At 43.4% G+C, this 18,080-nt stretch overlaps 1 protein-coding gene across 1 annotated transcript in view; it reads right to left on the bottom strand.

The window, feature by feature from the left end:
• Positions 1-16,911, bottom strand: part of SCGN (secretagogin, EF-hand calcium binding protein) — a 51,751-nt gene extending 34,840 nt beyond the window's left edge. Inside the window, exons 1-4 of the mRNA XM_005696770.3 lie at positions 16,611-16,911; positions 15,678-15,748; positions 3,754-3,846; positions 702-791 (exon numbers count right to left, since the gene is read on the bottom strand). Of these exons, the coding sequence (XP_005696827.1) occupies positions 702-791; positions 3,754-3,846; positions 15,678-15,748; positions 16,611-16,692 (336 nt within the window). The 5' untranslated portion in view covers positions 16,693-16,911. The remainder of the gene's footprint in view (positions 1-701; positions 792-3,753; positions 3,847-15,677; positions 15,749-16,610) is intronic.

Genomic DNA, 18,080 nt, shown 5'->3' with positions numbered 1-18,080 from the left:
TCACTCAGGCACAGTGATTGCGAAGAGACACCTGCTGGCTAGATCAGCCCTCTAACAAGTTATATCTTGACCATACTGTGCCTTCAAATCTAGAATTAGTCACCAACATTTAAAAGTGAGTGGTTGCCCATAGGGGCTTCCCTGGCGGCTCAGCGGTGAAGAACCTGCCTGCCAGTGCAAGAGACCCAGGTTTAATCCCTGGTCTGGGAAGATCCCCTGGAGAAGGAAATGGCAACTCACTCCAGTACTCTTGCCTTGGAAATCCCATGGGCAGAGGAACCTGGCGGGCTACAGCCTATGGGGACATGACTTAGTGACTAAGCAACAAGGAAGTTGCCCATGGAATATGGATGTCTAGCCTGCATTCTCAGAAGGCAGCAGTTCGCTGGAGCTCACAGGGCTCTGGGCGGGCTGGTACTCTCTGGGCTCCACGTTCCTCACCCTACCCTCCCATTACATTCCTCAGATACCCGCCTTCCTGCAGCACAGCCTAAGGAGTCTGTTAGCTCAGGAGCAGCCTAGGTCAACCCACTGAGGGAGCACATTGAGACTGGGGGCCACAGTCCAGGCTCCACACCAAGGACTTCTTTGCGTGGTTTTGTCCCATGGGCAGCTCTCGCTGTGGGAGTGGGCAGGGGAGGTGGCAGCCATGGCAGGTGCCTGGGGTCCTGGCCTCCATAGAGATATAACCAAATGCTCACCCGCATAAACTCCACACTGCTGTCCAAGGGGGTTTCCTGGCGAAAGAGCAGAAGAAAGTTTTCATCCTCAGATAAGAACATGCCGGCAAGCTAAAGAAAAGGAGAGAAATAGCAGTTGGTGACAGTGACCAGTGCTCCCTGGGTAAAAGACACAGAGCAACATATTAGAGGGCAGAACAACTTAGAACTCTCAGGATGGTGGGCTCATGTTGCAGTTCTGTGCCCTCAGTTGCCATTTTGGATTCACTGATTCTTTCAAGAAGTATTGGGCACTCTTACTAGATATGAAATGCTATGAGTATCTATTTTCTATGAGCTTACAACCCAAAATCATCATCATTTAATCATAAATGTGTTAGTGTTTAAAATGTTCCACACTTTATCTTAGAAGCTCCAGCATTAACAACTACACATATTAGAAAAGAAAAATACCAAATAACTTTTTTAGAATTAACAATCACTAATATTGATTGAGCATTTCCTGTGAGCCAGGCACTGTGCTAAGTAAACTGGCATTTTTCTTTAATTTATTTTTGCTTGCTGGGTCTTCATTGCTGGGCAGGCTTTCTCTGTTTGCAGTGAGCTGGGGAACTACTCTTCATTGCAATGTGCAGGCTCCCTGAAGTGGCTTCTCTTGTAGATCATGGGCTGTAGATACGGGGGCTTCAGTAGTTTAGGTACACAGGCTCAGTTGCCCCATGGCATGTGGGATCTTCCTGTGTCCCCTGAATTGGCAGACAGATTCTTAACCTCTGGACCACCAGGGTGGTGGTGGTTGTTTTTAATATATATATTCTTTATTTGGCTGTGCTGGGTCTTAGTTGTGGCACCCGAGATCTCTCTTCATTGTTACGTGCAAACTCTTAGTAGCAGCATGTGAAATCTAGGCCCCCTGCATTAGAGGTGTAAAGTCTTAGCCACTAGACTTCCAGGGAAGTACCCCAAATAATTTTTATATGTCCTATGAATTATTCTGTGGGCTTCCCTCATAGCTCAGACAGCAAAGAATCCACCTGCCAATGTAGGAGACCCAGGTTTGATCCCTGGATCGGGAAGATCCCCTGGAGAAGGGAATGGCAACCTATTCCAGTATTCTTGCCTGGAGAATTCCATGGAGAGAGAAGCCTGGTGAGCTGCAGTCCATGGGGTCACACAGAGTCAGACGTGACTGAGGGACTAACACACACATGAATTGTTCTAAATGGTTACATATGCTAACTCATTTAATCCTAACAACCTATAGGGTGCATAGCACATCATTATTATTTATTAAGGAAACCAGGCTGCACAGAGACAAGGGACATGCCATAGTTATGTAGTAAGTGGCAGCGTCAGAACTTTAAGAAAGTAAAATCGCTCAGTCGTGTCCAACTCTTTGCAATTCCATGGCCTCTAGCCTACCAGACTCCTCTGTCCATGGGATTTCCCAGGCAAGAATACTGGAGTGGGTTGCCATTTCCTTCTCCAGGAGATCTTCCTGACCCAGGGATTGAACCCGGGCCTTCCACATTGTAGGCAGACACTTTACCATCTGAGCCACCAGGGAAGTCTGTGCTGGAGAAATACTGTGTATACAGATTACTTTGATGCCCCATGGAAAAGCAGGAATGATTGCTTTCTGACTTGATTCTTGAGTCTTGGCTAAGGTTTATACTCTTATATATTATTAGTGTCTGTATGATACTTCAAAAGTTGGTTCACTTGTGATAAATTTAACCATGTAACTGTGTATATTGGAGACCTGGAAGGCTGCAGTTCATGGGGTCGAGAAGAGGTAGACATGACTGAGCAACTGAGTAGACACGCACACATAACAAATATTTACTGAGCACCCCTATGCACTGTGCTCTGTTCTGTGGGCAGAAGGATGCAGCCGTGAATATGTCATTATGAATACATTGGTATTTTTACCTGAAACTTGCAATTATATTTCCATTAATGAATACATTGCTACTTTTACATTGATTGCAATGCAATTATTGGTTGTATGATTTTTTTCCCTTTTAGTGAAAATTTTGGAAATAACTACACTCGTAAATATCCAGTTTAGCTTATTCATTTTCTGAGAAGGCAGCCTTCTGGTGAACATGTTTATTTTTTTTTATAAGAAGACATTATCTTGCTTTATTATCATAACTTTCTGAAGAAAAATTGCTATTTTCATCGATAATATTGACCAAGTATGACAGGATCAAGAGACTAGCCTTTCAGACTTCAGATAATATGTCTAGCAGGCAATTTTGACTATGAAATAAATATCTTAGTTTCATAGCAGCTTATTTTTATGTATGAATTCATAACTCTATAGAATAAACCTATATAGATTCATACCTGTAACTTAAACCAGTGCCACGTCTTGGCCATATGATGCTGGATAACTCAGTTTCTTCATCAGTTAAAATAGGGATAATGTTTGATGACCATTTTTGTAGCTACTGTTACAAAATGTAATTACAATGTACAATACAATAACATACAATACAACATGTTACTCTAGAGTAACATAATATGTGTGGAAATTCTAAACTGTGAATCTTTTTGTAACTGGAAGGGAAAATAATCAGGTTAAAAGACCGGTTGTGTGAGATACTCTGTGCTTAATGCATTTCCTTGCTTTCGTAGGTACTTAGTAAATGTGGGTTGAGTTGAAGTCAAGACACCAGCTGTCTGTTTTGTTTTCATGATGTTCAGGGGCAGATCTTTCCAGTCTGCCCTGGGAGCTGATGCTGAAATTTAAACTTATTTATTGTCAGTAAGTTTTTCCTTACATCAAGGCTGAATTTGAACAGGACACTGTGTAACTGAAAAGCCTCCAGCATATCAATTACCCAATTATAAAATAAGTATAAATATTTATTGACCTAAATAAAATGATGTCCTTGTCACTAAGACTGATGAAAAAGGAAAAGTGAGTACTTCAAAAGTGTTATCCAACCCAACTGCCTTGCAGCAGGTTCTAATTTCCCAATCAAATGTAAAACTTTCTTTATTCTACAGAGAAAATCGCAGCCCAAGAAGGTATTGTCAAGAAGGGTACAGTCATAAAAGATACCTCTTTCATCTGTATGCAGCCATCTTTAGAGACCTCGTGGGGAGCCATAAATTGTTGTTTCATCTTCTGTACATTTTCTTCTTTGACCGCGTCCTACAGTGGGCCAGACAGAACCATATTAAAGCCACTGGGATTCCAAGAATGTAGTTAGGATATCAAATATTCAGAGTATACAGCCTGATAATTAAATTAGTCTAACCAAGTTCCCTAGTCATTGAAAGAGATCTCACCAATTGCAGACAAGAGAGAGGTGTTGAAGATTTCTTAAATAACCGTTAATCAGAATCCTAACTAGGTAGCACAGCTAGTGAGCTCCTAATATATGAATGAAGAGAGACTTAGAGTGTTGACAATATGAATTTGAACATTTTTCTGTATTTTTTTGTGACAAGAGATTGTATTGTAGTGAACATATAAACTTTCTTCCCAAGAACATTTTGTTCTATTTTTAAGTGAAAAGTCCAGCTCTTTTGGGCCTTCAGTTTGCCATAGTTCATTCTCTTAATCTTGGACTCTCCAAAAAAAGATAATAATAATTAGAAGGGGAAAATAATTAAAGAGGAAACCAAAGAAGCAATCATTGAACTACCAAAGACGTGACATATCCCTTCCTTGTGCAGCTTTTCCCACACATTAAATCCTCTTCATCAGTGGGCTGTAGATGTATTTTCATGCAGAGGCTGAGAGTCACAGACACTCCCAAACAGTGCCAGATTCCTAGACACCGGACTAGATCAGTTACACAAAACTGACTCTCCCTAATACTGTCATGGTATTCCTGCCAACCAGGTTTCCTCATCTGACACTCCTCTAAGTACAGAGAGATTAGCCTCTTTAGTCTTGGCACCATTGACTGTGTAGTGGGTTTGTTGTATGTGTATGTGTATCATACACAGAAATTGTTTAAGAAGGTGGGTCTTCACTTTGAATTTCAGCTTGGTCCTCTACCTTTAGTTTGAAGGCACAGAACTTGACTTGTCCTCTCAGACCTCTAACCCCAAAGTCCATGACTATCCCTTGAACCTAAAGCAAGACAGCCTAGGGTTCCCTCTGTTGTTATGTCCAATCAGCACCCACCCCGCCCACCTTCTCTGAGACTCCAAGTCCCAAGACGGTACTTAGCATCTCTGGAGCATTGAGAGTCTCAGCATGTGTGGCAATCTGTACATGAAAAATGTGCACGCAGCCCCCAAAAGTGATGCTCTACAACAGACTGGCTTGATCTAGACCTAGTTCAGAGGCAGTTCTGAGCATTTGAAAAGAAAAAAAGTTGGGGGAACCAGTGCGGTGGGTATAGTGAGTAACAACGAGCAGCAGGAGTGGCTGATGTTTCCATGAAGTCAGTCCCCTCAGAGGCTGTGAGCAGCAGGTCATTACAAGCTGCTTGTTCTCCAAGATTGACTAGCAGGCAGCTTGCTGTTTGAAATCTTAAAATTCCTTCTCCCCAGGTCTGTGTGACTCGCTAATCAAGGGAGGAAAGTAGCCCTAGTCAGGCCTCTGATGAACTGCCCGCCATGTCTAAACACCAGAGTGAGTGGCTGCCCGGTCATGGAGGCCTCCCTGCTGGTGGTTCTGGACTCACGGGGACATCACTGATTAGAATTAGGTGTCACAAATGGTGATTGTCCCTCAGCTGGGAGGAACATGCCTTCTTGTTAAGGATGTACTTAGGGTCTTCTCATTTCTCAGCAGGAAAAAAAGTCCAGAATTAGGAACGGTTTCCTGAATTGTGGTTGTTCCAGTAGCGTGGAGCGCCCAGTGAAGGTCCCTGTAGCCATATTCCCTGAGGGGATGCCTCCAAAATTTGAAAGGCAGCAATGGCAGACGACAGCACTTCTGACTAACAGTTTAAACAGCTTATCCCCTGGCTCCAAAAGTCTCCCTCGCTGAGAGCTGAGGAGAGGTGCCTGGGGCTACAGCCACAGCTCAGCAGGACTGGCCTGATTATATCACAACCCCCTCCCTGACGTGTACTGTCCCTGAAGGGAACAGAGGGTGAAGGAGATGCAGAGTCACTTAGGGTGCTTTTAATTGCAAGATCCTAAGCAAACCCCAAATGTACTGAAATACATAAGAGGTGGGACCTGGGGCTTTGCATGTTAACAAATAAACGTAATTCTTAGGCACATCAGAATTTTCTTTCCACTAGCCTGAGGACTCTGCAACCTCCAACCTTCCGCCTCTGGCTTCAGGAATGCCTGAACGGCACACAGTTGCCCAGGACACTGGCAAGTCATTTGTTGTTTCCTTTGCTCTGAGGACCGTGCCTGTGCATGTGTGAGAAGGTGAGGCCCCAAACCAGGTCTGAGGCAGGGGTGAGGTAAGAACAGCCAAGCTATGGGAGATGGCATCTGTCTTCTCCCTCACTAATGGGAACGCTGCTTCTAAAGTCAGCCAAAGCCCCAGAAGAAGACAGCCGTGTCCCCACCCTAGAGCAGACCCTAGTGTTTGAGTAGTCCCACCTCTCACGCCATGACTGAAAATAAGACACTTTCAGTACTGAGAGTATTTAGTTTCAGTTTTCAGTATTCAGAAAAGATAGCAACTTTCCTCTTCTTTAAATCACTAAAGCAAGAAGCTTTCTGAAAAGATGTGACTTGGAGGGCACTCTCCAACCCCTTCTGATGTCTATGTCAGAAGGTTTCTCTGTCCGTTTTCTTACTTTAATAAAACTCTGCCACACAAAAGCTCTTGAGTGATCAAGCCTGGTCCCTGGTCCCAAAGCTAAACCTTCTTCGGTGATCACAAATCTTACTGTTCACTGTAAGCTATCATCTTGGGGGCTCGTCCGGGATCTTCAGGACACAGTAAGAACACTCAGAGGGCTAGCCTCTCTGCTTTCTCAATACACACGTTTCCTGCTTTACTTGACTAACTCTTCAGTGTGCTTGTGTGAGTGAATGACACACCCTGCATGAAGCAAGTGATGAGCCCTGCTCTGTGGTCTCACAGTGTCTTGTAATGACTGAAGGCAGCCCCCAAAAAGGGGACCTTGTCGGGTGTTTATACCGACCTGCCAATGCCAAGAGACACCCAAGGTCCCTGTGAGGGGAGCGACCAAAAACAGGCAAAGCGTGTGGACTGAACTTCCCTTTCTCAGTCAGCTTTTCCTGGCCTCTTTGGCCATTTCGTAATTGCGTGGGAAATTAGAACTACTAATCTAATCTGTCGGGTCATAGACTTTCAAGGGACTAGTAATCCATGCTGTTATTGTGTACTTTTACTTGGACCCCATGTGTGGAAGCGCTTAGCCTTGCTAGGCTTAGGCAAGCCTTGCCAGAAAGTTACAAGAGCACGTTTGGGAGCTAGGTGGAGCTCTAGCTCCAGGGACGTCTCAGGCTAGCGGTCGCTCTCTCCGCTGTCTGCCTCAAGGGCCAGAGTCCTAAAAGTAAGTCTTTGTCATGCCTGTGCCTCCAATCTCTCTGAGTAGAAGCATTGCTGGTGACCATAAGGTTTTTGAAGACACAGATCAGGAATTGCAAGATATGGTCAGATTGGAAGTACAGTGGGCTTCTTCCTTTGGTAGTGCTAGCTCTTAGCAGACCAGAGAAGGCTCTCCATTGGCTTGTATCTCAATTCCCTAGATGTTCCTTTTGTGGAATCTGTGGGTATGAACTGGAAGGATTGGCCCTAGTAGCTTGAGGACAAAATCACTTTTTCCTCGCTGGCCGACCCTCCACTGCCTCTTTTGCTATCACATATAGTGGTGTGGCGACACTCAGAAGAGACATCTTGGGGGTTTTGTTTGTCTCTTTATAACTCAACGCTTCTACCGCAGTCAGGACTGTGCTCGGGAATGTGCATAGGCACATGGAAGGGGGATGCTCCCCCTAGTGGTCCTAGCTTGGGGAACATTCTGGGCTACTCTGCTCCACCCCGGGTGGCATCAGAGGAGGAGCGAAAATCAGACAAAGGTCTTAATGGTGAGGAACTAGACGTCAATCTGGGATGCCATCAGGCCTATCCCTGGGGCATCTCCACCCCACCTTGGTGGGTAGAACCGGGAGGGATGAGTAAGAAGCCTGTGTTGGTAAGTGACAGACTAAGTCCGACCAGGGAAGGAAAGCTTTGGTTGGAGAGTCTGTCTACACCCCCATCTAGACCAGGGAAGGACACTTCTGATGGAAAAAAAGCCACAGCTATGGAAGCCACTTTTTTCTCTTTTACAGATGGGAACTAGCAGTTCCAAAACCACTCCTTTAAAATGTTTTGGTTTTTTTTTTAATGTTGGTACAAGTTTGATCCCCAGAGTTTAAAAAGATATGTCTGATCTTCTTCTGTCATACTGAATGGCCACAGTATCCTTTGGAAGACAGGGAACGCTGACCTGTTGAAGGATCTCAGTTTTTACTGTTCTACAACCAGACTGGTTCTGTAGAAAATAAGGGAAATGCCTTATGTAGAAGTGCCTCGTGTGTTGTTCTTTATCTGTCTGCGAGACATGCCAGACCTATGTCCTAAGGGTACAGATTTGGGTGTGAAACCTTCAGCTCCCTCCTGTTCTCTTACTTTGCCCCTTTATCTGGGGCACCCAACTGAACAGGCTGAAAATCATGAAACCCTTCTAGGAGGGGTTGCCTCAGTCTCGGTAGAATTTCAAAGAGTCCCAATTGTGGTCGAGACTATTTAGAGGATCCAAAAAGTACCTAGAAGACTTTACAGGCCTAACTTTACTTTATGACCTTACTTGGTGAGATGTAATGCATGTCTTGGGACAGACTCCTGACTCAAAAACTTGAGTTTCGGGGGAAGCTACTACTTCTGGACATGAATGGCTTGAACGTGAGACAAGGGGAAAGAGGAAACACAAAACAGCCCTCCTTCCTACTGGGATCCAAGTGGCTGCAATAACAGAGCCTCATTGCCAGATGTATTCTTAAAGGACTCAAGCGAGCACACGCTAAGACTTTAGACTATGCTAAGTTGGCTAACATAGAATAGGGAAAGAAGGAAACTCCTCGTAAATTCCTAGATAGACTATGGGAGGCTCTCCACAAGTTTACTGATCTTGAAAGTGCAGAAGGAAGAATGATCTTAAAAGGTAGGTTTCTCACTCAGTCAGCTCCAGGTATTTGCTGTAAGTTACAAAAACAGGTGTTTGGACCAAATCAGTCTTTAGAAAAACTGTTACAGCTGGCTCAGACAGCCCATTATGGTAGAGAATATGAGGAGGATAATAAGAGGCAAAAAAGAACCAGGCAGCCCCAACAGTGGCTGTTAAATCTGCTCTGAAATAGCCTGAGGAAAAATGCCTAGAGAAACCCAGGTGAAAAGGGGTGGACTTAATATTGCATAGGAACCTGGAATGTTAGGTCCATGAATCAAGGCAAATTGGAAGTGGTCAAACAGGAGATGGAAAGAGTGAACGCTGACATTCTAGGAATCACCAAACCAAAATGGACTGGAATGGGTGAATTGAACTCAGATGACCGTTATATCTACTACTATGGGTAGGAATCCCTTAGGAAAAATGGAGTAGCCATCATGGTCAACAAAAGAGTCTGAAATGCAGCTGGATGCAATCTCAAAAACGACACAATGTTCTCTGTTCATTCCCAAGGCAAACCATTCAATATCACAGTAATCCAAGCCTATGCCCCAAATGATAATGCTGAAGAAGCTGAAGCTGAATGGTTCTATGAAGACCTACAAGACCTTTTAGAACTAACACCCAAAAAAGATGTCCTTTTCATTATAGGGGACTGGAATGCAAACGTAGGAAGTCAAGAAACACCTGGAGCAACAGCAAATTTGGCCCTGGAGTACAAAATGAAGCAGGGCAAAGGCTAATAGAGTTTTGCCAAGAGAATGCACTGGTCATAGCAAACACCCTCTTCCAACAACACAAGCAAAGACTCTACACATGGGCATCACCAGATGGTCAACACCGAAATCAGACTGATTATATTCTTTGCAGCCAAAGGTGAAGACACTCTATACAGTCAGCAAAAACAAGACCAGGAGCTGACTGTGGCTCAGATCATGAACTCCTTACTGCCAATTAAGCCTTATATTGAAGAAAGTAAGGAAAACGACTAGGCTATTCAGGTAAGACCTAAATCAAATTCCTAACAATTATACAGTGGAAATGACAAATAGATTCAAGGGACTAGATCTGATAGAATGCCTGATGAACTATGGACTGAGGTTCATGACATTGTACAGGAGACAGGGATCAAGACCATCCCCAAGAAAAAGAAATGCAAAAAAGCAAAATGGCTGTCTGAGGAGGCCTTCCAAATAGCTGTGAAAAGAAGAGGAGCAAAAAACAAAGGAGAAAAGGAAAAATATAAGCATCTGAATGCAGAGTTCCAAAAAATAGCAAGAAGAGATAAGAAAGCCTTCCTCAGTGATCAATGCAAAGAAATAGAGGAAAACAACAGAATGGGAAAGATTAGAGATCTCTTCAAGAAAATTGGAGATACCAAGGGAACATTTCATGCAAAGATGGGCTCGATAAAGGACAGAAATGGTATGGACCTAACAGAAGCAGAAGATCTTAAGAAGAGGTGGCAAGAATACACAGAAGAACAGTACAAAATAGAGCTTCATGACCCAGATAATCATGATAGTGTGATCACTCACCTAGAGCCAGACATTCTGGAGTGTGAAGTCAAGTGGGCCTTAGAAAGCATCAGTTCGAACAAAGCTAGTGGAGGTGATGGAATTCCAGTGAGCTATTTCAAATCCTGAAAGATGATGCTGTGAAAGTGCTGCACTCAATATGCCAGCAAATTTGGAAAACTCAGCAGTGGCCACAGGACTGGAAAAGGTCAGTTTTCATTCCAATCCCAAAGAAAGGCAATGCCAAAGAATGCTGAAACTACTGCACAATTGCAGTCATCTCACACGCTAGTAAGGTAATGCTCAGAATTCTCCAAGCCAGTCTTCAGCAATACGTGAACGTGAACTTCCAGATGTTGAAGCTGGTTTTAGAAAAGGCAGAGGAACCAGAGATCAAATTGCCAACATCTGCTGGATCATCGAAAAAGCAAGAGAGTTCCAGAAAAACTTCTATTTCTGCTTTATTGACTATGCCAAAGCCTTTGACTGTGTGGATCACAATAAACTGTGGAAAATTCTGAAAGAGATGGGAATACCAGAGCTCTCTCTTGAGAAACCTGTATGCAGGTCAGGAAGCAACAGTTAGAACTGGACATGGAACAACAGACTGGTTCCAAATAGGAAAAGGAGTACATCATGGCTGTATATTGTCACCCTGCTTATTTAACTTCTATGCAGAGTACATCATGAGAAACGCTGGGCTGGATGAAGCACAAGCTGGAATCAAGATTGCCAGGAGAAATATCAATAACCTCAGATATTCAGATGACACCATCCTTATGACAGAAAGTGAAGAGGAACTAAAAAGCCTCTTGATGAAAGTGAAAGAGGAGAGTGAAAAAGTTGGCTTAAAGCCTCAACAGTTCAGAAAACGAAGATCATGGCATCTGGTCCCATCACTTCATGGGAAATAGATGGGGAAACAGTGGAAACAGTGTCAGACTTTATTTTTGGGGGGCTCCAAAATCACTGCAGATGGTGACTGCAGCCATGAAAGTAAAAGACACTTACTCCTTGGAAGGAAAGTTATGACCAACCTAGATGGCATGTTAAAAAGCAGAGACATTACTTTGCCAACTAAGGTCCATCTAGTCAAGGCTATGGTTTTTCTAGTGGTCATGTATGGATGCAAGAGTTGGACTGTGAAGAAAGCTGAGCGCCGAAGCATTGATGCTTTTGAACTGTGGTGTTGGAGAAGACTCTTGAGAGTCTCTTGGACTGCAAGGAGGTCCAATGAGTCCATTCTAAATGAGATCAGTCCTGGGTGTTCATTTGGAAGAACTGATGCTGAAGCTGAAACTCCAGTACTTTGGCCACCTCATGCAAAGAGTTGACTCATTGGCAAAGACTCTGATGCTGGGAGGGATTGGGGGCAGGAGGAGAAGGGGATGACAGAATATGAGATGGCTGGATGGCATCACTGACTCAATGAATATGAGTTTGAGTAGACTCCAGGAGTTGGTGATGGACGGGGAGGCCTGGCGTGCTGTCATTCATGGGGTCACAAAGTGTCAGACACGACTGAGCGACTGACCTGAACTGTTATTACTGTGGAAAGGAGGGGCATCTCAAGCGGGATTGCCCTCAGGCATCTAATCCACCTCTAGCTCCTGGTCTGCAAAGGACCATACTGAAGAAGAGTCTGCCCTCCAAGGTGTAGGCCCCAGGGGTTGGACTCTCAAGACAATCAGGACTGAAGGTTCCCAGGGGGTCCCCACACAAGCTCCTGTCCTAATTACACCTGAGGAGCCCCAGGTATTAATAACTGTGGAGGGCCCATCAGTCAATTTCTTTTGGACACTGGGGCAACTTTTTCTGTGCTCACTGAAGCCCCTGGTCCACTTTCCTCCTGATCCACTACCGAAATGGGGCTGTCTTGATGAGCCAAACATTATTATGTCAGTCATCCTTTAAGTGGCAACTGGGACTCTGTGCTGTTTTCTCATGGGTTTCTGTTTATACCAGAGTCTCCCTCACCACTTCTGGGGAGGGATATACTGAGCAAGGTCTAGGCCTCTGTTTCATGAATATGGAGCCTGCTCTTTCTCTCCCATTAATTGAACAAAATGTCAATCCTAGAGTGTGGTCTGATGGAAAAACTATGGGTCAAGCACAAAATGCTGTTCCTGTCATTATCAAGCTCAATGAGCCTCACCTATTCTCACATTAAAAGCAGTATTCACTAAAGCCCAAGGTTAATGAATGGGCAAAACCTTACTGTACTGACTTATGATATAAGTGGGATCTTAAACCCTAAAGTTCAGAGTGACAATGGCTCTGTCTTTAAAGCTGCTGTAACTCAAGGAGTGTCAAAAGCTCTAGGAGTAGAATATCACACTGTTCCTGGAGACCCCAATCTTGAGAAAAAGTTTGAAAAGCTAATGACATTTTTAAAAGACATTCGTGTATGCTAAGTCAGGAAACACAAGACAGTTGGCTTAAAGTTTTACCCTTTAATGGCTTTAATGAGGGCTTGAACTGCCCCTAAGAAGAAGGGACTTTCTCTAAGACAAACAGTTTTTGTGCACAGATATTGTCATAGATCCTGAAGCCTTAAAATTGACTATATGACTCAGCTTTTAGCTTTTCAACAGACATTATTGGGAGGTTAACTCCTGATACAGCCTTTGAGTCAAACAAGCTGCTGTTTGAGCCAGGAACTGAGATGGGCCTGAGAATCTATGTGGGCTTGCTTCTGCTGACTCCAAAAGTCCTGAGTCTGCCGTTTGACCCTTAAGACAATGCCTTCCTGTCCTGGGCTCATTCCTATGAAGCATTCCGTAATCGACATAATTGCTGGGTTTGTGGAGCACTCCCCTCCTCAATTGAAGACTTCCCATGGTGGGTTTCTCCGCTTCAAGGAAAGGACTTTCTTCAACTCTGTGATGACATCTAACAATCCTAAGATGGACAGGTATGACATAATTGTACCTTAACTATGGACAAAATGTGACTTTTTATTTTGTTTAGGTTTTAACTTGGTTTAATGGCTATTTTGCCTTACATCTGTAACTGTAAAACTAGCTTTGTTTCTAACCATCTGAAAGCTTTTAAGTTACAAATGGTTGTCCAAGCTCCTGTGAGGGCCATAACCTCCTCCAACTATTACTTGGGGCCCCTCGATCAAAGACCCTCAATATGAGGATTAGGAGAATATGTTGCCTCAACATTTTAGGGACCACACCCCTCAACAGCAGGAAGAGGTTATGGAACAAAAATGATGCCCCTTTCCCGTGGCAACATATTTCTCCTAAAAGAAAAAGGGAGAATGAGAGAGTCAATACCTAGGCAGATTGATAAGAAGCCCGGGATCCCCGAGGAGGAGAAAGGGGTCTGGAATTCTCAAGAAAAGGACTAAAGTTCTTCTCTACATTTCTTTGTCTTAGTCAATATAACAATGTATCTTGCTCAAGGACTTGCTTCTCCTTAACAAGAACCTTCTGACTAATCCTGTCATGTTAAAATGTATATTATAGGAGTGGGTCTGGTAAGATCTTTCTGTTGTTAGTTCTAATCTTGTTAATTTAAGATGTGTGTTTTGTGAGTGGGTCTGAAAAAAGTATATAAGGCCTTGATAAGACTAGCTGGGAGGAGGCGGGGGAGCATTCCCCCTTCTGATGTCTATGTCAGAAGCTTTCTCTGTCCCTTTTTTTACTTTGACAAAACTCTGCTACACACACACACACACACACACACAGTGTGACTTGTTTTCTCCAAATATCTGGGGTTTTGTTTTTTTTTTCCACCATCCAGTTTATTCTAAGACTTCGAATGGTTTTGCTTTCATCTTTTTGTTTTCCTCAAATACTCCTGTCATGTTTGACAAAATGGTATCAGACTCATGGGTTCTGGAATGCTACGAACCTTTGCATTTACAGTAGTATGCATAGTCACTCAGTTGTGTCCAACTGTTGCAACTATGGACTGCAGCCTGCCAGGCTCCTCTGTCCATGGGATTTTCCAGGCAAGAATACTGAAGTGGGTTGCCATTTCCTTCTCCAGGGGAACTTCCCAACCCAGGGATTGAAACTGGGTGTCCTGCCTTGCAGGCAGATTCTTTACAATCTGAGCCGGCAGTAAGGGGGAGCAAAGCAGAAATGAGAGAGGCAGAGAAATAAGGGAAGGAAAGAGAAAATGCTATTGATAAAAGAAATGAAAGACAAAGAGACATGACATTAAAGAGAGAAGAAAAAAGAGAGGGAGAGAAAGGCACCATGAGAGCTTGAGAAACAGACTAAAGACGGGATAAATAGACAGAGACCAGTGGAGAGACGTATGAGAAGTAAAAACCAGAGAGAGGTAAGAGACGAGAGACAGAAATCACAGAGAAAGTCAAGAGATGATGGAAGATGATGGCTATGAAACACAAAATAAGAAATAGAAATGGACAGAAACATGAGAGAAACTGAGATGAGACTGAAAATTAGAGCAAGGAAACCTGTGTGGCTGTTGGAGGCAGATGGCAGCCTTGTTTATCTTGAGCTGACTGCCCTCCCTCCAACTCAGAAACACCATCTCCAAGCTGCTTGTTCCCCTCACTGGGCTCCTGCATGAAAGTATCATGCACTCCAGTACTCTTCCATGCAAACAATTATATCTAAAGATAAGCTATCACCACAATTCATTTAAAATGTTACTGTTTCCAGAGCTACTCCCCTTACCACGCATCCCCCAATGGAGTCTTTATCAGGTTCTCCCAACCCCATGCTGGCACGTCTCTGTGTGTGTTTCTCCTCTGCTTTGGTAGAGGGCTCATCAAAAGTTAATCTGCCTCTCTCAAAGCCAGATTTACCATCAGGGAAGGATGCAGATGCTTGATAGATTGGTTCACATTTATATTTGGTCTCTGAGTATGTTTATTATTTTCTGGTTTACCACTTCATAAGTTTGTAACCTTTTCTAACAATGAATAATGGAAAAAAATTATTCTAAATGATTTATTTGTGGTTTGCTGTCCAAGTAATATCCAATGCACTTAAACACTCAGCACCTTAACACTCTCAACATCTTTTCCATCTTTTTGAACAAAGTGAGCTACCTTATCTCTAGATTTAAACCCCATTAGCAGAGACATAACCCGGGAGACATTCAAAACAGACTTGTTTTAATTTACAGTTGAAATAGTGGATGACAGATGTCACACTAAAAGTCAGTGGCCAGCACATCTAATGCTGCAGTTGAACCTCTTATAAAACCTACCTAAATCCCTCTATGTTGCTAGGAGAGGGAGGGAAATTGCATGCAAGGAAGAAAAGAGGTCAGATGGGATTAATAGGTATTGTACAAAGCAACATACGACTTGGATGCTGTTTGTAACTCATTGAGAGACAAATTAATGCTTAGTGGCAAAGTATACTTACATTAACACCCAGTTTTGTCAACATGTGGTAAAAGAAAGCATCAAGCTCCTTCTCTTCTATGTAACCTTTTTCTAAATGCAAAAAGATGTACATAAATAATAGTCACTTACATATAATAACATGTGGCATTTAGTAATTAACATTTAATATCTAAATTTGTTTTCAATCTCAAATTTATAAAATCCCCATGGATCTTATTTTTTACAACTCGAAGTGGCAACATCGTCTCTAGAAGACATGGATTTGAATAGCAAATAACACAGTCAAGAGTAAATGCTTTGTGCTGGGGCTCATATAAATATTTGGGAAAGGAGAGCTATTCATGAATTTTAATCCAGAAATAAACATGAGGTTTAGAATAAACTCTAACCCAAGGTTTTTTCAGTTTTCAAAAAGTTTAAGAGATGTAAGTGTTAAATGTTAGTTTTCAGGGTTAAAACAGATCCTTTAGATATTTTCATGTTTCTTTATTAATGAGGACAAACCAAATGTTAAGTTCTTTTCAAATAGATTTTTGGTGGAGTGGGGGTAGTGTCTTTTTGAAATTTGATTTTTAAAAATGTCACCGTCTCTTTAAGAGACAAGAGATTACCCGGATAGTCACTGTGTGAAAATGAGCAGATTGGAGTAAAAACAAGCCAGAACTGACTTCAGATACCCGGGTGTCAGTCCCCAAGCCTCTAATATATACAATGATATCTATATCACCACACACACACACAGGTTGGGAAAGAGTGATGGAATTCAAGTCCCTCCTCCCACCCTGAACTTTCACAAGATAATCTGGATGTACAACTGCAGTATACCAAATATCTGTTAGGTATATTGCATTAACCGCACTGGAGGGCAACTTTTACTGCAGGGAAAATGTACGGGGAATCGGGAACTCGAGGTCCTTTCACCAAGACTGAACAGTTGGCTTATTTTACTCACCCTCCACGTCAAAGCGCTGCCAGACCTGCCAGAAGCCAGCGGCGTCCAAGCTCCCCTGAGTAGGTTCCCGGGCGCTGTCCATGGTACTGACAACGAAGTGCGCGCACCGGCTGGAAAGGAACCCCTAGAGAACTTTGATCAAGACTCCTTTACTGTATCGTCTGACACCCTCGCTTGCTTCTTTCTCTCTCTGATTTGCTTTGAGCACCTGTCTGAGGGGTGGGTACGAGGGCAGCTGGCAGGGTGGCTGCTGGCGCCTTGGCGACACTGTGCAGTCCCCAAAGCCCCCACCGCGGACACCTCTCAGGGAAACCAGCTGCTTAGAACCCGCCCTGTTCCTAGTGCGTTGCCCCGCCCCACGTGCTGTCTGTCCTGGGCAGATCCACCCGGGAGCTCTTGTCTGCTATAGCGCTACGGGGAAGTCAGGGAGAAAGCTGTTTCTGGCTGTCCATGGTTCATTCTCTTTGCCCTTTAACTTGTGTGTCGCACTCAGAGAAAGCATCCCCCTTAAGTTTCACTACCTTCCAAACGTGTGTCTCAAGGGGTTTTCTAGAGAGAGCCCCCCATTTAAAGAGTTGGTGTTTGGACCTGATGATTTAGAAATGTAGTGTGGGGGAGAGGTGGAGAGAGGGGTGATAGTGATGGTGGTGATAGATTACCAGTAAGCAAGGAGACTGTCGAAAGGCGGTTACTGAGCTCTGATTGTATAGGGCATGCACATTGCAGAGATAAAAGGCAGTATAAAGACTTGAATCTAAATAAGGAGTCTGCAAGGAACTGTGGTCTAAATCAGGATATTAGGATGTTGAGTGAAGTTCATACTATACAGTGCTCTTCCAGGAAAAGATTTTCTAGGGGGAGACATGGTGGCCAACTGCAGAGTTCTGGGATAGAAGTTTAGATGATTGTGTCTGGCTTCCCAGGGCCACACTGAGACCAAAGGACAAAAGCCATTTCAAGGAACACAGAGCTCTAATGATCAGAATTGTTCAAAACTTGACTGGATGCTTTGTGAAATAGTAAGCTGAGTAACACTGATGGCTTTGGGCCATATGCTTAGAACTTTTTGTTGAGAAATCTTTAGACTGAGCCTGTGTAATAAAGTTAGAACAAATATAGATCTTTTATGGTATTCTAACTCTGATATTAACATTCAGTTTTATATTTTAAAAGCATATGTGCACAAGCCACCTAAACTAGTATATTTAAAAAAAAAAATATGACACTCCTGATCAGACAGTTCCAGGTTAGGACCCCAGCTCCAGCTCTTACTAGCTTTGTGACCTGCACCAAAGGATTTCATCTCTCTAAGCCTCGGTTTTCTCTTCTGTAAAATGAGGATTTAATAGCTTGAGAAGCTTGTGAGAACTACGGACACTTATTCAGTTCAGTCAGTTCAGCTGCTCAGTCGTGTCTGACTCTTTGTGACCCCTTGGACTGTAGCATGCCAGGCTTCCCTGTCCATCGCTC

Source organism: Capra hircus, chromosome 23, assembly GCF_001704415.2.
Source record: "Capra hircus breed San Clemente chromosome 23, ASM170441v1, whole genome shotgun sequence".
Taxonomy (NCBI): Eukaryota; Metazoa; Chordata; class Mammalia; order Artiodactyla; family Bovidae; genus Capra; species Capra hircus.
This window is presented reverse-complemented; position numbering and strand designations above follow the sequence as displayed.